Genomic DNA, 20,076 nt, shown 5'->3' with positions numbered 1-20,076 from the left:
TATTTACTTATTTTGAGAAGGGGGGGGGGGGGGATAATCCCAAGCAGGCCCCCTGCTGGCAGCATAGAGCTCAAGGAGGGGCTCGAACCCAGGTACTGTGAGATCATGACCTGAGCTGAAATCAAGTGTCAATCACTTAATCTACCCAGGCACCCCCTGTAAATCACTGTCTCTAAATGTCTGGTTCCCCACTCTGTCCAAAATCCACTAGCTAACTGTTCTATCAATTCCCCCTTTATTTCACCGTGACTCTTTGATCACGTCTCTCCTTTCATTTACTCAAATACAATCAGCAAAGCTCAGGTCTAAGGCTTGGAAAGACAGGTGGGTAGGATGGAGGGAGAAAGAGGGAGAAAGACAAAATTTCTCTCCTTTGAATGGAGGCTGTGGAGAAAATGGACTCACACGTTAGGCGATCCTATTCCGTGACAAAATTTAAAACTAAAATGAAATCTAGTCACCTTCAAATGGACTTACAAATACAGGGCTTTTTCCCATTTTATCCTTTTCTTTTCCACCTTTGCCTGCATCCCACTTTTCTGCGTTTATGTCGGCTTCATTCCATTCTGGCCAGATCGGGAACTTCCCCTTCTTCTGCTCAACGGAGCCAGGTTGCACATTACCGCCAAAAAGGTACTGACTAGAGACAGAGCAAGGAGGCGAGTTAGTTTTAATTTGAATCTCTAAGGTAAAATATTGGATTAATTGCATGGTGGACATTTAATTATCTTGTCAGCATCCATGTTAATGACATTTTTCGATATAGTCTTACCTGTGGCAGATGGCATCCACATGTTAACGTTCAAAAGACTGAAATACCCAAAGAGTTATTCCACAAATAAATCTTGAGCTTTAGCCCCTACTAACTAATGCAAGACATTCATTATAAACACATAAGATGCCATAAATGGGAATATTTCTATACAGTTCACACTTGAAGAAAATCCTTTATGCGTATAATATTAAAAGCTTTTTGAAAATCAGCACAGATATAATTTTGATGCTTCCCAGGATAAAAGTGCTTTGTGATCATTATTTTAAAAGAAAAAAATTCTTAATTAGATAAGTAGGAAAGACATACCCACCCCATTCTAGAATCCACATTGTTGACAACTGTCCATTCTTTCAAATTAGTGGGAAAATATATGCATTTCTTCTTCAAAACATCATTCAGCTTATTCTTTTTATAGACTCTTTTTCCCACTTACCAGTATATTGCAAATAGTTCCTATGTCAATGAGAATTTAACTAAATACAAATTTAATGATTGCAAACTATCCCATCACATGAATTTACAGCCTTTCATTTAATTAAGATCCTATAGCGAAAAATTTGAAAGTTTTGATTTGAATTTTGTGTTCCCTATTATAAATGAGACTGTAGGGTTATCCTTATTGCCAAATCCTTGCAGACATTATTTTTTTTTTCTTAAAATTTGTTTATTTATTTTTTGAGATGGAGGGGTGGGCAGAAAGAGAGGGAAAGAAGTATGGAGCACACAGCAGCATGGAGCCCAACACGGGGCTAGACCTCACAAACCGTGAGACCATGGCCTGAGCCAAAATCTAGAGTTGGACGCTTAACCGACTGAGCCACCCAGGTGCCCCTTTGCAAACATTATTAATTCTTTTATTAGTATAGATTTTTATAAGAAGACTTACTGTACCTAAATATAAGCATATTTAAAATTTGTGATATATTTTGACTAATTAGCTACAGAGAAGTTGGACTTGTTTTTTTACTCTTATTATTAATCTATGACAATTTCCAATCTCTAAACCTTGACTTTTACTTTTTCTATATTATTGTAAATTTTAAAATCTAAAATACGCATCTTGTTTAATTTGTCAAGTTTTAACAAGTGAGTGAGGTTAGAACCCTGTTCTCAATCCTGGGATAAGCAGTGAACAATGCAGACTAAAATCTTTACCCTTAGGGAGTTCTTACTCTAGTGGGTGGAGACACAAAAACACAGCATAAATTAAGTAAGATATATAGTACATTCAAAAGGGGAAAATGCTAGGGGTAAATATAAAATAGGAAGGGGAAACTAAAGAGTTAAGGTACAGAATTTTTAACACAGTGGTTAAGGAAAGTGGTCCATAATAGGACCATATTTAAGTAAATAGTGAAAAAAACTAAAAAATTAAGCTGTGTGGATCCGTGGAAAGACTGTTCCGGATACAGGAACACGGCAAGTACGAAGAGCAAGAAAGAGTTTTCTACATGCGGAGAGTGTCCTGGCTTCTGTGAAGAAGAAAAATATCAGTGTGGCTGAGGGGCAGTAAACGGAGATTGTTTCAGAGAGGTGTCTGGAATGTAGAGAGTATACCGGTGATCTCAGCTAAAGGAAGGACTGGGTTTGCCTAAGTGAGGTGGGAAAAGCCAAAGGAGAGTTTCAAGCATGGATTTTTATAATCATTCTTGCTGCAGTGTGGAGAAAAGGTCAAAGGAAACAAAAGAGAGAATTTAGAAGGCACTAAAATACCATGTGAGAGCTAATGGTGACTTGGACCAGAATGCTAACAGTAGAGGAGGCAGGAAATAATCCCCTGTTTTTAAGAGAGAGCCAATAGATTGAATTGATATTTGCTGCAAGATAGAAGACTGTGGGATGGGGCAAAACTGAGGTAAGGAATAAAGCAGCATTTCACTTCTGAATGAGTTGCGTTCTAAATGTTTGCCACACGTTTGTGGACATGTTGAGTAGTCAGTTAGATGTAGGATTCTGAGGCTTTAGGAGATAGAATTAGTGAAAATCTGAGTCATCAGCATTTAGATGATATTTAGAGTCTTAAGACTGGATTAAATCACCAAGAAAATTACTATACCTAAGGAAAGGCACTCCCAAGAATGCTATTCAAAACACCCAACAACTGGTAAGGAATGAGCATGTCGATCCTCAAAGCCTCCAGTTCCAGTTATGCCAGATCTTATTCACCTAACTAGTGGGGTCAGGGATGTAGTAGGGTTCTCAGGGTAGGTCAGGGACCTAGGGAAGGAGGCAGAAATATCTGGGGCTCAGGGGTTTTGGTAAGGTTATTGTTAAGGCTATTCAACAATCAAATGAAAACATTTCAATATTCTAACGTCGACAGTTGTATACCTGCCCTGATACTCCATGTTAAAAGTCTGAAAGAGTAGGAAGAAAACTGAGGAAAGCAGTCAATGAGTGTGGTAGACAGAATAATCCGCCCCCATCAATATATCCACACCATGATCACCAGAATGGTGAATATATTACCTTCCATGGCAAAAGAGGTATGCAAACAACTTACAGTATTTGAGTTGGGAGACTATCCTGGATTATCTGGGTGGCCTCAATGTAATCCCCAAGGGTTCTCAAAAGTCCAAGAAGGAGACAGAAGTACTCAGAGGGAGATCCAGAAGAATAAATAGAAAAGGAGAAGATTGAGCAGATGGCTCACCAGTCCCGTTTTCCATTTCCTACGTTTCCCATACTACTTTGCAATTTGACTGGTACTTTGTGGTGGTGTTTTGGACAATGACATGTGGGGGAAACATGCTGTATCCTACCTTGAGGCTCATAAAACATCCTGTGAGATACTTGTCAGCATGACTCAATCCTTCAGGGAAGATCTTAGAAAATGGTAATGCCACAAGATGAAGGGAGCCAAGAATCCTCATATAGCACATACAAAGCCACTACTAAACTCCTGATCATACTCTAGTATAAATGAGAAATACCCTTTGGTGTGTGATTTGGGGGTTGTGTGATATTAGAGCTAGCATTGATTACTTCCTACGTGCTACTCTGATGTTGTAACTAGCATTGATTGTTAACATTGACAAATATATAGGGTAATTCCTTTTTTAGGAGTTGATCTTTTCTATCTTTAATCATTGTAAACATATGCATGGTAAATTACTTATAGATTATTTTTCTATTAAGTTTTTGACACTCGATTCATTTTTTATCATTGTGATTTCTGCCTACTTTTTGTATATTCTTGTGTTTGAGGACACTTTTATTATCAGCCTATCCTTATCAGGGTTTTCTTTTCCTCCAAACCCCTTTCCCCAAGGCAATCCTGTATTGAAAGAATGTGTTTTCAATGTAATATAGAATTTTCTTCTGTCAGTGATCCCAAATAAATATGCCATCCAGGAACCCATAGGTCCTTTAAAATCAGATCTCAAACCTACATAAGTCTCAGTCCAAAGGTTTTCATTTCTCCAGGAAGATTTGTTGTTTTTTTTTTCACCCAGACACTAAGCATAGAAAAGCTAGCCTTATAACCTAAGATTCTAAAGCAGATTTTCTTATTCACCTTTTTAAAAAAAATCTAAACTCTGGAAAGTCATGCCTTTACCTAAGGCTGGAGCTCTCCCTTTCCTCATTTGTCCTATCTATGTTAAAACAAAATACTCTATTTTCATAAGACTGATAAGCCTTCCCTAAGGAAGTTACAGCCTCAGCTTAGAGTTACAACATCCTGACTTTCAGTTCCCTCCTCATTTCTGGATTCTGAATATTTTTATTTTTCCCTTTTTTTAAATGTTTATTTATTTTTGAGAGAGAGAGAGAGAGAGAGAGAGAGAGAGAGTAAGCAGGGGAGGGGCAGAGAGAGGAGACACAGAATCCCAAGCAGGCTCCAGGCCCTTAGCTGTCAGCACAGAGCCCGACGTGGAACTCGAACTCACAAACTGCGAGATCATGACCTGAACTGAAGTCAGATGTTTAACTGACTGAACCACCTGGGCACCCCCCAAAGATTTTTATTTCTTTATGTAGGCATTTGTAGGTATCATTTTTTTTTTTTACCTTAATCTACCATCTTGCTGGAAAAGAGAGGTTGAAAATATATGTATTGTAAAAGAGTGTTTCTAAATAGCATGTAAGAAAATAGGAGAGAAGGATGACAATAGGGAGAGAGGGAAAATTTTCATAATATTAATTAAAAAATAAAGATACAAAATAGTACATTATAGTACATCTGTTTTATTGAGTATTGGGACAAACTGTACAGATAAGAAGAAATTGGTGATTTTGTATCCATCAAAACCATGATAAAATTTACCTCATTCAGGAAGCTCAGAATTTTAAAAGTTATTTTTGTAAAAGGAAGATCTAATTTCTTTAAAAAAATAAATAAAGACTTTGCTAAGATTATGTTTTGCTTTCCTCTTCATTCTGTCAAGTGTAAGTAAATGTTCTGGCTCCCTCCCTTAAGCTATTAAGCTTTATCACTAATTGGCCTACTTTCTTTGTAACATGTCAAATTTGATTCCATCTATATCGAAGATCACTTAAAAAGACGTTTATTTGAGGTATCTTATACCAGCTCAATAGCTCACCTATATTGCTACATGCACAATATAAACAGTGGTCAAATATAGCCCAATGTCAAATATGTTGTAGACTTCAAAAGATCATGCACAAATATGTGGCTTTTGAAACTCTCAGCACAATATGCTTTTGACGTTCACTGCCAGAATGTATGTACTGCTCTAGTATAGTTGAGATCCTTAAATATTCAAAGTATCTTATTCCTGGTCTCATCAATTCTGAGAACAAGCTAATCTTTAAACACAGAAGTAACTCAGGACTTTTGAAGATTTAGGAACTGGTAATCCTGGGAAATAAATGTGGCCAAGTTCCAGAAAAATCAAATATGCAAAGAAATCAAACCTGACATACTGAAAAATCAGGGGGGGTACAGAGTTATCTAAATCACATAGGAGTACACCCAAGTACTAGTAAATGATTCGATCCATTAAAATTACAATTTGTAAAACAGATTTGAAAGATAAATATATCCTCTACATATATGGCTAAATACTTCCTTCTACACAGTGAGTCTAAATATGCTATTGCAATAGGGGAAGTGTCACTGGAGATTTTAGGAGAGGCTAGAATTTCATGATCAAAAGCCATGGAGGGGCTCATGGGTGGTTCAGACGGTTAAGCATCTGACTTTGGCTTAGGTCATAATCTTGCAGTCAGTTCATGGGTTCGAGCCCCACATTGGACTCTGCACTGACAGCTCAGAGTCTGGAGCCTGCTTCGGATTCTGGGTCTCCCTCTCTCTCTGTGTCTGCCCCTTCCCTGCTCATGCTCTGTCTCTCTGTCTCAAAAATAAATAAACATTAAAAAATTAAAAAAAAAAAAAAAACATTGAAAAATGTGAATGGGTGTTTGCCAGAGGCAGGAAGTGGGCTAAATGGGTGAAGGTTGTCAAAAGGTATAAATTTCCAATTATAAAATAAGGGAGTCATGAGGTTGTAATGTACAGCATGATAACTACAGTTAATAACACTTTACTGTATATTTGAAAGTTGCTAAGGCAGTAGGTCTTTAAAGGTCTCATCACAAGAAAAAAATTTGTAACTATATGTGGTAACTGATGTTAACTAGACTTACTGTGGTGATCATTTCTCAATACATGCAAATATCAAATCATTATGTTGTACACCTGAGCTAATATAATGTTGTATGTAAATTACATCTCAAGTGAAAAAAGAAGTCAATGGACTAAATACAGAAAGAACCTGTAGTGGTGGGTAGGGGGTTGAGATAGCATAATCTACAAGTAGATACTGGAATTTGATTTGAGCTGTGGTAGTCCAAGCTTAAAAAATCTGTAAGCCTGTTTCAGAAAAGAAGCTAAATTTATCCTGTAAATGTCAAGAGGCCAGTAATAAGCTTCATGAATGAGTGAGTGGCTACAGCTACTCATGAGCTCCTGGCTTTGAACTAAGGCTGGTATATTCCCCCTATAGTTTATGGCACAATAGGCAACATGCCAATGTCCTGTGATGATGTGAGGAAATAGGGTGGCCAAAACAAATAAAAAAATGGGAATAGGAGGTGGCTTCTACCACAGTGGGTGTGGTATCAGGGATAGCACTTCCCACATGGGAGAAAAGCCTTCCACCTCCCAAAGTTAAGGTTTGGGTGGGGGCAGAGTAATATAAAAATGCACCTCCTAATCAGAAAGGACGCTGCTTTTACACTGGAGCAGTGTGCTAGAGACCTCCTAGTGGTCCTTTAACCACTTAGTGTGGACAGGTCCTGGGGTTTTTAGAGAGGATCAACATTCAAAAGGAGGGAGATATTCTTCAGAAATCTCAAAAAAGCAACTATTTATCAACTGATAAGGAAGTATTTCAATTTGGGAACAACTGTCCTCTCTTTTTCAATAGTGTATCACGACTGGATTATGGCAATGGGTAAGGAGTGAATCATTCTGGAAAACCATCCAAACCACATGACAAAGAACAGTATACATGAGTCTAAAATAGCTATAAAATATGAACTAAAAAACTAACATTAAAAAGCAAAAAAAAGAAATGGAAAATTATGAAGGACAGTCGGTAAATAAATCAAAAGAAAGAAATCCACCCAAGAGAAATAATGTAGCAAACTTAAAAGATATTTAAATATGTTTAGAATTGCCAAAAAAATAAAGGAGGGAAAGTTCTGCTTTGCAATGAGTGCAGAAAGGTATTAAGCAAACATACGACAAAGAAGATCAATGTGAACAAAGAGATACTGGAAAATTTTAGCAATGGCAACTTCAGCTGTTGAAAGAATAGACTAAATAAAGCCAAAGAAAGGAGAAGACTAGTGATTTAGAAGGTAATTTTTTTGGAGGAGCCAAGATGGCAGAACAGCATGGAAGTTTTTTGTGTGTCTCACGTCCATGAAATCCAGCCAGACCAACACTAAACCGTCATACACACCTAGAAAACTGATTGGAGGATTAACACAACAATCTGCACAACCTGAACCACAGAATTCAGCAGGTACGCAGCACCAAGAGGTGAACTTGGGGAGCTAGAAGGCGCAGGAAGGGAGGTGCTTTTGCGAGCAGAGAGAGGACCCAAAAGCAGCTGGAGAGAAAGTGGAAAATTGGAAACAGCTGCAGGGCCTAAACTAAAAAGAGAGAAAAGGAGAGGGTTTAAATTCCATTAAAACTGTAAACAAGGGAAGCGCGAAGTCTGCAACTCCGCAGCTCCATACCTGGCGGTGCTCTGGTGGGAAGAGCAAATCCCCAGGAACAGAGTGGGGTCCGGGAGGTTCTCGGGCCACACGGGGAAAAGCAGCTCCACTGCTGGAAGCACGTTTGGTGGAGACTGTTGAAGCCACCTGGTCCCAGCAGACCCCAGAAGGCGGCCACATTCGCTAGTGCTGGGGCAAGGTCGTTAAGGGTGAAGCCTGGTGCCAGATGTGTGTTGTGATTTTCCATAATCCCTGAAAAGCTGCTGCTACACTATCTTGTGAACTTTTTCTGGGGCTGGCACCTGGCCACAGTCTCGGGGCACCGGCAGTAGCAGGGTCCAGCAGGTGCTCCTGGGTGCAGCCGGCATTCCAGCCATTGCTCGGTGAGACCCTCCCACAGAGGGCGGGACAGGTCAAAGCCGCAGTCCTTCGGAAGTAAGGGGCCGGGGAAAACAGCCGCATCTGAGACAAAACTCAGGAGAGAGGTACTGCCTGGGGCTTGGTCACGGACAGTGAAAAAGCGGGGAGTGGACGAAAGCTGAAGACAGAGGATGGGTGCGCGATTGCTGATTGGAGAGAACAGAGTTCCCACACTGGAGACCGGGTGACGCCATTTTCCCTACCCCCATGCACGCATAGATGCATCTACGCAACAATCCACCCCAGTAGGCTAGCAGCGCCATCTAGTGGAAAACAGAGCCATTACACTGAGCCCACCCAACTCGGCCAACTTTGCTCTTCAAGAACACAAGTTTCACCACCTACTTAGTTTATGGACTATAAAGCGCTTCATAGTCTGACTTCTAGGGGAAAAACGAAGTCATTTCAGTGCTATTTAAATCTATTAGCAGGTCCCTCTATTCAATTTTCTTTCTTTTTTTCCCCTCTCTTTTACACTATACTTTTTCTTGAATACAGAAAGAGAAAAAATTCATTTTTATTTTCAAAATTTCTTAAAAATATTTTTCTTTAATTTTTTACTCTATTTCTTACTTTTGTGTATTTTTTTTCAAATTCTATCTTACTTCCATCATTCTATTTTAGTCTACTTCCGTGTATTCCCCTTTTCAAATGTTCAAACAATTTCCTTGTTTTCTTTTTTTCTTTTTTCTCTTTTTCATTTCTTTTCTTTTTCTTGAATACAGAAAGTGAAGAACTTCATTTTTACTTTCAATTTCTATTAAAAATATTTGTCTTTAATTTTTTAACATATTTTTTGTTTTTATGTAATTTTTTTCAAATTCTATTTTACTTCCATCATTTTTATTTTAGTCTACTACAGTGTATTCACTCTTTCAAATTTTCAAATGATATCTTTTTTTCTTTTTCCTTTCTTTTCTTTTTCTTGAATAGAGAAAGAGAAAAAAATTCATTTTTATTTTCAATTTTTATTAAAAATATTTTTCTTTATTTTTTCCTACTATATTCTTTACTTTTGTGTACATTTTTTCAAATTCTATTTTACTCCCATCATCTCATTTTAGTCTACTTCAGTGCATTCATTTTTTCAAATTCTCAAATGATTTCCTTTTTTTTTCCTCCCTTTTTTTTCTCTAATCTGCCAAACTACTTTCAACACCCAGACCAGAACAAGCTTAGGATCTAGCACATTTATTAGATTTGTGTGTGTGTGTCTGTGTGTTTTTAATTTTAATATTTTTTTTAATTTTAATTTTTTATTTTAATTTTTCTACCTCATTAATTCCTTTTCTCCCTTCAAAATGACAAAATGAAGGAATTAACCCCAAAAGAAAGAGCACGAAGAAACAACAGCCAGGGATTTAACCAACACAGATACAAGCAAGATGTCTGAACCAGAATTTAGAATCACGATAATAAGAATACTAGCTGGAGTCGAAAACAGATTAGAATCCTTTTCTGCAGAGATAAAAGAAGTAAAAACTAGTCAGAATGAAATTAATAATGCTATAACTGAGCGGCAATCACGGATGGATGCAGTGGTGGCGAGGATGGACGAGGCAGAACAGAGAACCAGCAATATAGAGGACAAACTTATAGAGAATAATGAAGCAGAAAAAAGAGGGAGATTAAGGCAAAAGAGCATGATTTAAGAATTAGAGAAATCAGTGACTCATTAAAAAGGAACATCATGGGGTGCCTGGGTGGCTTAGTCGGTTAAGCGGCCAACTTCAGCTCAGGTCATGATTTCGAGGTCCGTGGGTTCGAGCCCCACGTCAGGCTCTGTGCTGACGGCTCAGAGCCTGGAGCCTGTTTCAGATTCTGTGTCTCCCTCTCTCTGACCTTCCCCCGTTCATGCTCTGTCTCTCTCTGTCTCAAAAATAAAAATAAACGTTAAAAAAAAAAGTGTATTTTAAAAAGGAACAACATCAGAATCATAGGGGTCCCAGAAGAGGAAGAGAGAGAAATAGGGGTAGAAAGGTTATGTGAGCAAATCATGGCAGAAAACTTTCCTAATCTGGGGGAAGACACAGACATCAAAATCCAGGAAGCACAGAGGACCCCCATTAGATTCAACAAATACCGACCATCAACAAGGCATATCATAGTCAAATTCACAAAATACTCAGGCAAGGAGAGAATCATGAAAGCAGCAAGGGAAAAAAAGTCCCTAACCTACAAGGGAAGACAGATCAGGTTTGCAGCAGACCTATACACAGAAATTTGGCAGGCCAGAAAGGAGTGGAAGGATATATTCAATGTGCTGAATCAGAAAAATATGCAGCCATGAATTCTCTACCCAGCCTTTCAAAATAGAAGGAGAGATAAAAAGTTTCCCAGACAAACAAAAATTAAAGAAGTTTGTGACCACTAAACCAGCCCTGCAAGAAATTTTAAGGGGGACTCTCTAAGGGGAAAAAAGATGAAAATACAAATAAATAAATAAATACATAAATAAATACCAAAAGCAACAAAGATTAGAAAGGACAAGAGAACACCACCAGAAAATCCAACTCTACAAGCAACATAATGGCAATAAATTCATATCTTTCAGTACTCACTCTAAATGTCAATGGAGTCAATGCTCCAATCAAAAGACATAGGGTAACAGAATGGATAAGAAAACAGGATCCATCTATATGCTGTTTACCCACTATAGACCTAAAAACACCTTCAGATTGAAAATAAGGAGATGGAGAACCATCTATCATGCTAACGGTCAACAAAAGAAAGCCGGAGTAGCCATACTTATATCAGACAATCTAGACTTTAAAATAAAGACTGTATCAAGATATGCAGAAGGGCATTATATCATAATCAAGGGGTCTATTGAAGACCCAACAATTGTAAACTATGCACCAATTGTGGAAGCACCCAAATATATTAATCAATCACAAACGTAAAGAAACTCACTGATAGTAATACCATAATAGTAAGAGACTTCACCCCACTCACAGCAATGGACAGATCATCTAATCAAAAAATCAACAAGGAAACAATGGCTTTGAATGACACACTGGACCAGATGGACTTCACAGATATATTCAGAACATTTTATCTTAAAGAAGCAGAATATACATTCTTCTCCAGTGCACATGGAACGTTCTCCAGAATAGACCATATACTGGGACACAAATCAGCCCTCAGTAAGTACAAAAAGATCAAGATCATACCGTGCATATTTTCAGACTACAATGCTATGAAACTCGAAGTCAACCACAAGAAATAATTTGGAAAGGTAGAAAATACTTGGAGACTGAAGAACATCCTACTAAAGAATGAATGGGGGGCGCCTGGGTGGCGCAGTCGGTTAAGCGGCCGACTTCAGCCAGGTCACGATCTCGCAGTCCGTGAGTTCGAGCCCCGCGTCAGGCTCTGGGCTGATGGCTCGGAGCCTGGAGCCTGTTTCCGATTCTGTGTCTCCCTCTCTCTCTGCCCCTCCCCCGTTCATGCTCTGTCTCTCTCTGTCCCAAAAATAAATTAAAAAAAAAAAAAAAAAAAAAAAAAAAAGAATGAATGGGCTAACCAAGAAGTTAAAGAGCAAATTAAAAAGTATATGGAAGTCAATGAAAATGATAACACCACAACCCAAAACCTCTGGGAAACAGCAAAGGCGGTCATTAGAGAAAAGTATATAGCAATCCAGGCCTTCCTAAAGAAGGAAAAAAGATCTCAGATACACAACCTAACCTTATGCCTTAAGGAGCTGGAAAAAGAACAGCAAATAGAACTCAAAACCAGCAGAAGACAGGAAATAATAAAGATTAGAGAAGAAATTAATGCTATTGAAACACAAACAAACAAAAACAAACAAACAAACAAACAAAAAACAGTAGAACAGATCAATGAAACCAGAAGCTGGTTCTTTGAAAGAATTAATAAAATTGATAAACCACTAGCTAGTTTGATCAAGAAGAAAAAGGAAGGACCCAAATAAATAAAATCAAGAATGAAAGAGGAGAGACCACAACCAACACAGCAGAAATAAAAACAATAATAAGAGAATATTATGAGCAATTATACACCAATAAAAGGGGCAATCTGGGAGAAATGAACAAATTCCTAGAAACATATACACTACCAAACTGAAACAGGAAGAAATAGAAAATTTTAACAGACCCATAACCAGTAAAGAAATCGAATTACTAATCAAAAATCTGCCAGAAAACAAGAGCCTAGGGCCAGATGGCTTTCCAGGAGAATTCTACCAAACATTTAAGGAAGAGTTAACACCTATTCTCTTGAAGCTGTTCCAAAACATAGAAATGGAAGGAAAACTTCCAAGTTCCTTCTATGAAGCCAGCATTACCTTGATTCCAAAACCAGAGACCAGGAGAACTATAGACTAATTTCCCTGATGAACATGGATGCAAAAATCCTCAACAAGATATTAGCCAACTGGATCCAACAATACATTAAAAATATTATTCACCACGATCAAGTGGGATTTATACCTGGGATGCAGGCCTAGTTCAATATCTGCAAAACAATTAACGTGATTCATCACATCAATAAAAGAAAGGACGAGAAACATATGATCCTTTCAATTGATGCAGAGAAAGCATCTGACAAAACACAGCAACCTTTCTTGATAAAAACCCTCAAGAAAATAGGGATAGAAGGAGCACACCTTGAGATCACAAAAGCCACATATGAACAACCCAACGCTAATATCATCCTCAATGGGGAAAAACGGAGAGCTTTTCCCCTAAGGTCAGGAACAAGACAGGGATGTCCACTCTAACCACTGTTATTCAGCATAATATTGGAAGTCTTAGCCTCTGCAATCAGACAACACAAAGAAATAAATGGCATCCAAATCAGCCCGGAGGAGGTCAAACTTTCACTTTTCGCAGATGACATGATACTCTATATGGAAAACCCAAAAGATTCCACCAAAAAACTGCTAGAATTGATTCATGAATTCAGCAAAGTTGCAGGATATAAAATCAACCCACAGAAATCACTTGCATTCCTATACACCAGCAATGAAGTGACAAAGAGAAATCAAGAAATCAATCCCATTTACAGTTGCACAAAAACCCATAAAATACCTAGGAATAAATCTAACCAAAGAGGTGAAAAATCTATACACTGAAAACTATAGAAGGCTTATGAAAGAAATTGAAGAAGACACACACACACACACACACACACACACAAAGGAAAAAGATTCCATGCTCCTGGATAGGAAGAACAAATATTGTTAAAATGTCCATACTACCCAAAGCAATCTGCATTTTCAATGCAATCCCTATCAAAATAACACCAGCATTCTTCACAGAGCTAGAACAAATAACCCTGAAATTTGTATGGAACCAGAAGAAACCCTGAATAGCCAAAGCAATCTTGAAAAAGAAAACCAAAGCAGGAGGCATCACAATCCCAGACTTCAAGATGTATTACAAAGCTGTAACCATCAAGACAGTATGGTAATGGCACAAGAACAGACACTCAGATCAATGGAACAGAATAGAGAACTCAGAAATGGACCCACAAATGTATGGCCAACTAATCTTTGACAAAAAAGGAAAGAATATCCAATGGAGTAAAGACAGTTTCTTCAGAAATGGTGCTGGGAAAACTGGACCGCGACACACAGAAGAATGAACCTGGACCACTTTCTTACACCAGACACAAAAATAAACTCAAAATGGATGAAAGACCTAAACATAAGACAGGAAGCCATCAAAATCCTCGAGGAGAAAGCAGGCAAAAACCTCTTTGATCTTGGCCACAGCAACTTCTTACTCAACACGTCTCTGGAGGCAAGGGAAACCAAAGCAAAAATGAACTACTGGGACCTTATCAAAATAAAAAGCTTTTGCACAGTGAAGGAAACAATCAACAAAACTAAAAGGCAACCGACAGAATGGGAGAAGATATTTGCAAATGACATATCAGATAAAGGGTTGGTATCCAAAATCTATAAAGAACTTAGCAAACTCAACACCCCAAAAACAAATAATCCAGTGAAGAGATGGACACAAGACATGAATAGACACTTCTCCAAAGAAGACAACCAGATGGCCAACTGACACATGAAAAAATGCTCCACATCACTCATCATCAGGGAAATACAAATCAAAACCACAATGAGATACCACCTCACACCTGTCAGAATGGCTAACATTAACAACTCAGGCAACAACAGATGTTGGCGTGGATGCGGAGAAAGAGGATCTCTTTTGCATTGTTGGTGGCAATGCAAGCTGGTGCAGCCACTCTGGAAAACAGTATGGAGTTCCTCAAAAAATGAAAAAATAGAACTACCCTACTAGGCACTTATCCACGGCATACAGGTGTGCTGTTTCGAGGAGACTCATGCACCCCCATGTTTATAGCAGCACTATCAACAATAGCCAAAGTATGGAAAGAGCCCAAATGTCCATCAATGGATAAATGGATAAAGAAGATGTGGTATATATATACAGTGGAGTATTATTCGGCAATCAAAAAGAATGAAATCTTGCCATTTGCAACCACGTGGATGGAACTGGAGGGTATTTGCTAAGTGAAATTAGTCAGAGAAAGAAAAAAATCATATGTCTTCACTTATATGAGGACTTTAAGAGACAAATAGATGAACATAATGGAAGGAAAATAAAAATAATATAAAAACAAGGAGGGGGATAAAACAGAAGAGATTCATAAATATGGAGAACAAACTGAGGGTTACTGGAGGGGTTGTGGGAGGGGTGATGGGCTAAATGGGGAAGGGGCACTAAGAAATCTACTCCTGAAATCATTGGTGCACTATATGCTAACAAATTTGGATGTAAATTTTAAAAAATAAAACAAGTTAAAATAAAAGAAGGTAATTTTTTAATCAAGTGTTTGAAACAGACCCTTTTTAAAAAATATTTATTTATTTTTGAGAGAGAGAGAGAGAGAAAGAATGAGTGGGGGAGAGGCAGAGAAGATGGGGGACAGAGGATTTCAAGAGGGTTCCATGCTAACAGTAGAGAGCCTGATGTGGGACTCAAACTCACAAACCATGAGATCATGACCTGAGCCAAAGTCAGATGCTTAACTGACTGAGCCACACAGGTACCCCTGAAACACACTCTTTTTTAATTTTTTTTTTTTAATTTAAATCCAAGTTAGTCAAAATATAGTGTAATAATGATTTGAGGAATAGAATTTAGTGATTCATCACTTATATGTAATACCCAGTGCTCATCCAACAAGTGCCCCCCTTAATGCCCATCACGCATTTCTCCCATCCCTCTACCCAACACCCCACCGGCAACCCTCAGTTTGTTCTCCATATTTAAGAGTCTCTTATGGTTTGTCTCCTCTCTGCTTTTATCTCATTTTTTCTTCCCCTCCCCTACGTTCATCTGTTTTGTGAAACAGAGTCTTTTTGTTAATTAAAAAAATGTTTTTATTGTTTTTTGTTTATTTCTGAGAGAGGGACAGAGCACAAGTTGGGGAGGGGCAGAGAGAGAGGGAGACACAGAATCTGAAGCAGGCTCCAGACTCCAAGCTGTTAGCACAGAGCCTGATGTGGGGCTCAAACCACAAACCGTGAGACCATGACCTGAGTTGACGTTGGATGCTTAACCACCTGAGCCACCCAGACACTGTGAAACAGATTCTTAACTAGAGAGAACAAAGTGATGGCTACCAGAAGGGAGGTGGGTGGGTGTATGGGTGAAATAGGTGATAGGGATTAAAGAGTTCACTTGTGATGAGCACCAGGTAATGTATGGAAGTGTTGGATCACTATATTGTACACCTGAAACTAACATGAGGCTGTATGCTAACTAACTGAAATTTAAATAAAAATGTTTAAAAAATCCAGTGTTTGCATAGATAGATAAAGAGATAGAAACAGTGAACTAAACAGGTGGATAGATTGAAAAACTCCAGGGGCGCCTGGGTGGCTCAGTTGGTTGAGTTTCCGCCTCTTGATTTTGCCTCAGGTCACGATCTTATGGTTCATGGGACTGAGCTGGCATAGGGCTCCAGGCAGACAGCACAGAGCTTGCTTGGGATTCTCTTTCTCCCTCTCTCTCTGCCCTTCCCCTACTCACGCGTGCATGCTCTCTCCCTCTCTCTCAATATAAATAAATAATAAAAACATTAAAAAAAATTTAAAAAGAAAAAAACCTCCAGTGTATGCCTAATAGAAGGCCCAGGCAGATAAATAGTTAAAATGGGGGTGGAGAGAAATATTAGATTTGACTGCTGAAAAACGTTCAGAATTGATGGAAGACATGTCCTCAGATGGGAAAAAGTACATCAGGGAATAATAAAGGATAAATGGGAAGTCAGGGAATGGAAATCTGCATCCAGATAATTCGACTTAAATTGTAGGTAACTGATGAAAGTGAAAATCTATCTACATTAAAAAATGACAAGTTACCTTAATATAAAAACAATCAAATTGACAGCAATAACAGACACTGTAAAGCAACGAAGTGATATCTTTAGAGCTGAGGTAAACTAACTGTCGATCTTGGAATTAAGATCCAATTACACTCTTATTTAAAAGTGAAGCAGAAACATTTCTCTAAAATTAAATAAAAACATTTAAAATTATGAGTTTACCAGCATAGATTCCTACAAAAATATTTCCTGAAGGATTTATCTCAGGAAACCAGGAAATGAACCCAGATTGAAACTGGGGGCTACAAGTACTAATGGCAAACAAGTCAATACACTTTGGCAGAATTCTGAAACGTATCTCCTACTAACACATAATGATAACAGTAACTTTGTGTTTTTAAAAACTCTCAAAAATAAATGAGAGAAGTAAAAAAGGGAATTCTGCTGGACCCTGTGTGCCTGTTTTTTCTTCAGGAATAATGCTGAGCAACTGTAGACTTTGTAGGAAAGAATTTGGAGATAAATGTATTTGAGAAAATAAGGATTGCCTTAGTCAGCTTGGGCTGCTGTAACAGACTACCATAGACTGTGTGGCTTATAAACAATGGAAATTTATTCCTCAACAGTTCTGGAGGCCGGAAGTCTAACATCAAGGTGCCAGCATGGTCAGGGTCTGAGAAGAGCTGTCCTCTGGCTTGCACTGTGTCCTCATTGTGTCCTCACTGTGTCCTCATTGTGTCCTCACATGGTGGAAAGAGCTAAAAGACACGAATCCCATTCATGAGAGCGTCACCCTCATGACCTCATTACTTCTCAAATGCCCCATATTCAACACCATCACATTTGGATTAGGGTTTCCATATACAAATTTCAGAGTACACAAACATTCAGTCCCTTGCAAGGGTACATCAAGAAACAAACTTCAAAAGTCCCAAACTGAGAAGGAACAGAAAGAGTGGCCCTTACATTAGGGAACAACTCACTGTAAGCTATGCCATAGGTAGACAAGAAACTGAGAATGCAGAATTATTTTCATGAAGATCAAATTGTTTTAACGAAGATCTGTCTGGAGACTAAAACATTTTAGAAGAATACCGTTTCAGAATGAGAAAGGAATCTCAATCAACTGACAGTTCACTTATTTGTAACTAACATTTATTGAACACCTGTACTGTGACAAGCACTGTGCTAGATGATAGGGTTACAGACCCATAAAATATATATATATATCCCTGCTCTTGAGTTTATTTTGGAATTCAAACAGGTAAACAGATTATCTCAATATAATGTGGTAGACGCAGAGATGGAAGTATTCACAGATGGCAAAGAGGGGGGCATTGTGCCTCATGTGAGGCAATTAGGAGAAACGTCCTGCGATAAATAGCATCTGAGCTGTTTTGAAAGGCAACGAGAAATTTTCCAGGTGGTAAAAGCAGAAAGGGCATCAGTAAGGAAAGAGAAGGACACAAGCAACCGTACAGGGGCAAGAAACAGAGTGGGTGCAGAGAACGAGGAGCTTTTCAGCACTGCATGAGGATGAGTAAAAAGCAGTGGGGAAATTAGGTTGGAGAGAAACACTAGGTCAGCAGGCAGGCAGCTCCCCACCGAGGGCCTTGCTGATGAGTTTGGACTTTATTTTCTACATAGTGTTGACTTGGCCCATTGCACAGAGATGAACATTTTATTATTAGATATACATTATTTAACGTTTACCCAGAATGGACCATCGGTTTAAACTAGGAAGCTTGAGGAAGAGCGAAGTTGCAATACAACCCAAAAGGGAGCACAGCGATAAAAATTATGAAGATGTGATTTAAGATCATCCTTATCACATATGTAAGTTGCATTCTTTTAGTTAAAATTCTTATAATGAGATGTCTCTACTACAACAAAAAACAATCTTGTAGAAGATGATATACAGGGCAATTACATATAATCTGGGATTTCAGTTTTAAGGAAAGAATTATGTCCATACTTACAATATGTGACTTGTGGATATATATGTGTAAATGCTGCTTTAACACCTCCCATCTTAATATTTAGAAATCAAATGTAAAATTTAAGTAATAAACCTAAGTGGTATTATGTCCACGTCAATTAAAATAACAGGGACTGGATTTATCCTTCCACCTCAGACAACCAAACACCTGAGCAAAACACATGAAACTGATTTTCAGGACAGTCATCAAGTGATGAGGGATGGTGATTCTGAAAACATGGGAAGCACATGAGGGGAGCCCTATCGTTGCCTTAGCTTATGATTGTGAGAGAAGTTTGGACTGCAGTGCAGAGAGAGGTAATCCAGGCATATCTCAGCAGATTCCTTGAGTAGAGGGGCAGATGAGAGTTTGGGGGAGACCAAGGCAGCTAGAGAACATTTCATCACAACAGAATGTACATTCTTTTCGAGAATATACATTATATTTATCCAGATAGACCATAATCTGAGACATAGGATGTCTCAGAATATTTAAAATACTCCAAGTTATGGGGCGCCTGGGTGGCTCAGTTGGTTCAGTGTCTGATTTCAGCTCAGGTCATGATTTCATGGTTCGTGACTTCAAGCCCCACATCAGGCTCCATGCTAACATTTTAGAGACTAGAGCCTGCTTCACATTCTGTGTCTCCCTCTCTCTCTGCCCCTTCCCTGCTCATGCTCTGTCTCTGTCTCTGTCTCTCTCTCTCAAAAATAAATAAAGATTAAAAACATTTTAAATAATTCAATTTATAAAAAGTATCTTCTCTGACCAATGGAGTTATACTAGAAATCACTAAGAAAAAAATCTGAAAAATTCAAAGATATTTAGAATCTAAACAAAACAATTATGATTAACCAATATGTTAAAGAAGAAATCAAAAAGGAAGTTAGGCAGTATTTGAGCTGAATGAAAATGAAAAAAAAAAAAACATATTATGATTTACAGGATGCCACTAAAGCAATACATAAAGGAAATTTTATAGAAAAAATATCTGTATTAGGAAAGAATACAAGTCTCAAAACAATATATTCAGTTTCTACCTTAAACTAGAAAATTATAAAGTAAATCAAATGAGGAAGTTAAGATTAGATCAAATCAACAAAAACAAAAAACAGAAAAATTATAGAGAAACATCAATGAACCCAAAATTCAGTTTTTGAGATCATCAAAATTAATCAAACTCTAGTCAGACTGATCAGGAATATAAGAGAGAAGACACAAACAACCAATATCAGAAGCTAACGTGGGGTCATCACTACAGATTCTAGATATTAAAAGGATAACAAATGGGGCAACTGAGTGGTTCAGTCAGTTGAGCACCCAACTCTTGATTTTGGCTCAGGTCATGATCCCAGAGTTCTAGGATAGAGGCCTGCA

At 38.1% G+C, this 20,076-nt stretch overlaps 1 protein-coding gene across 6 annotated transcripts in view; it reads right to left on the bottom strand.

Annotated features, from left to right (window-relative positions):
- The window catches only part of ADGB (androglobin), a 164,331-nt gene that overhangs the window by 133,595 nt on the left and 10,660 nt on the right, over positions 1 to 20,076 (bottom strand). For all 6 annotated transcript variants that reach the window (XM_058735558.1, XM_058735561.1, XM_058735560.1 and 3 more), the window contains exon 2: positions 478 to 640. In XM_058735558.1, coding sequence (XP_058591541.1) covers positions 478 to 640 — 163 coding nt within the window. The remainder of the gene's footprint in view (positions 1 to 477; positions 641 to 20,076) is intronic.

This window comes from Neofelis nebulosa, chromosome 6, assembly GCF_028018385.1.
Source record: "Neofelis nebulosa isolate mNeoNeb1 chromosome 6, mNeoNeb1.pri, whole genome shotgun sequence".
NCBI lineage: Eukaryota > Metazoa > Chordata > Mammalia > Carnivora > Felidae > Neofelis > Neofelis nebulosa.
The sequence above is the reverse complement of the archived record's forward strand: the minus strand, read 5'-3'. Positions and strand labels throughout refer to the sequence as shown.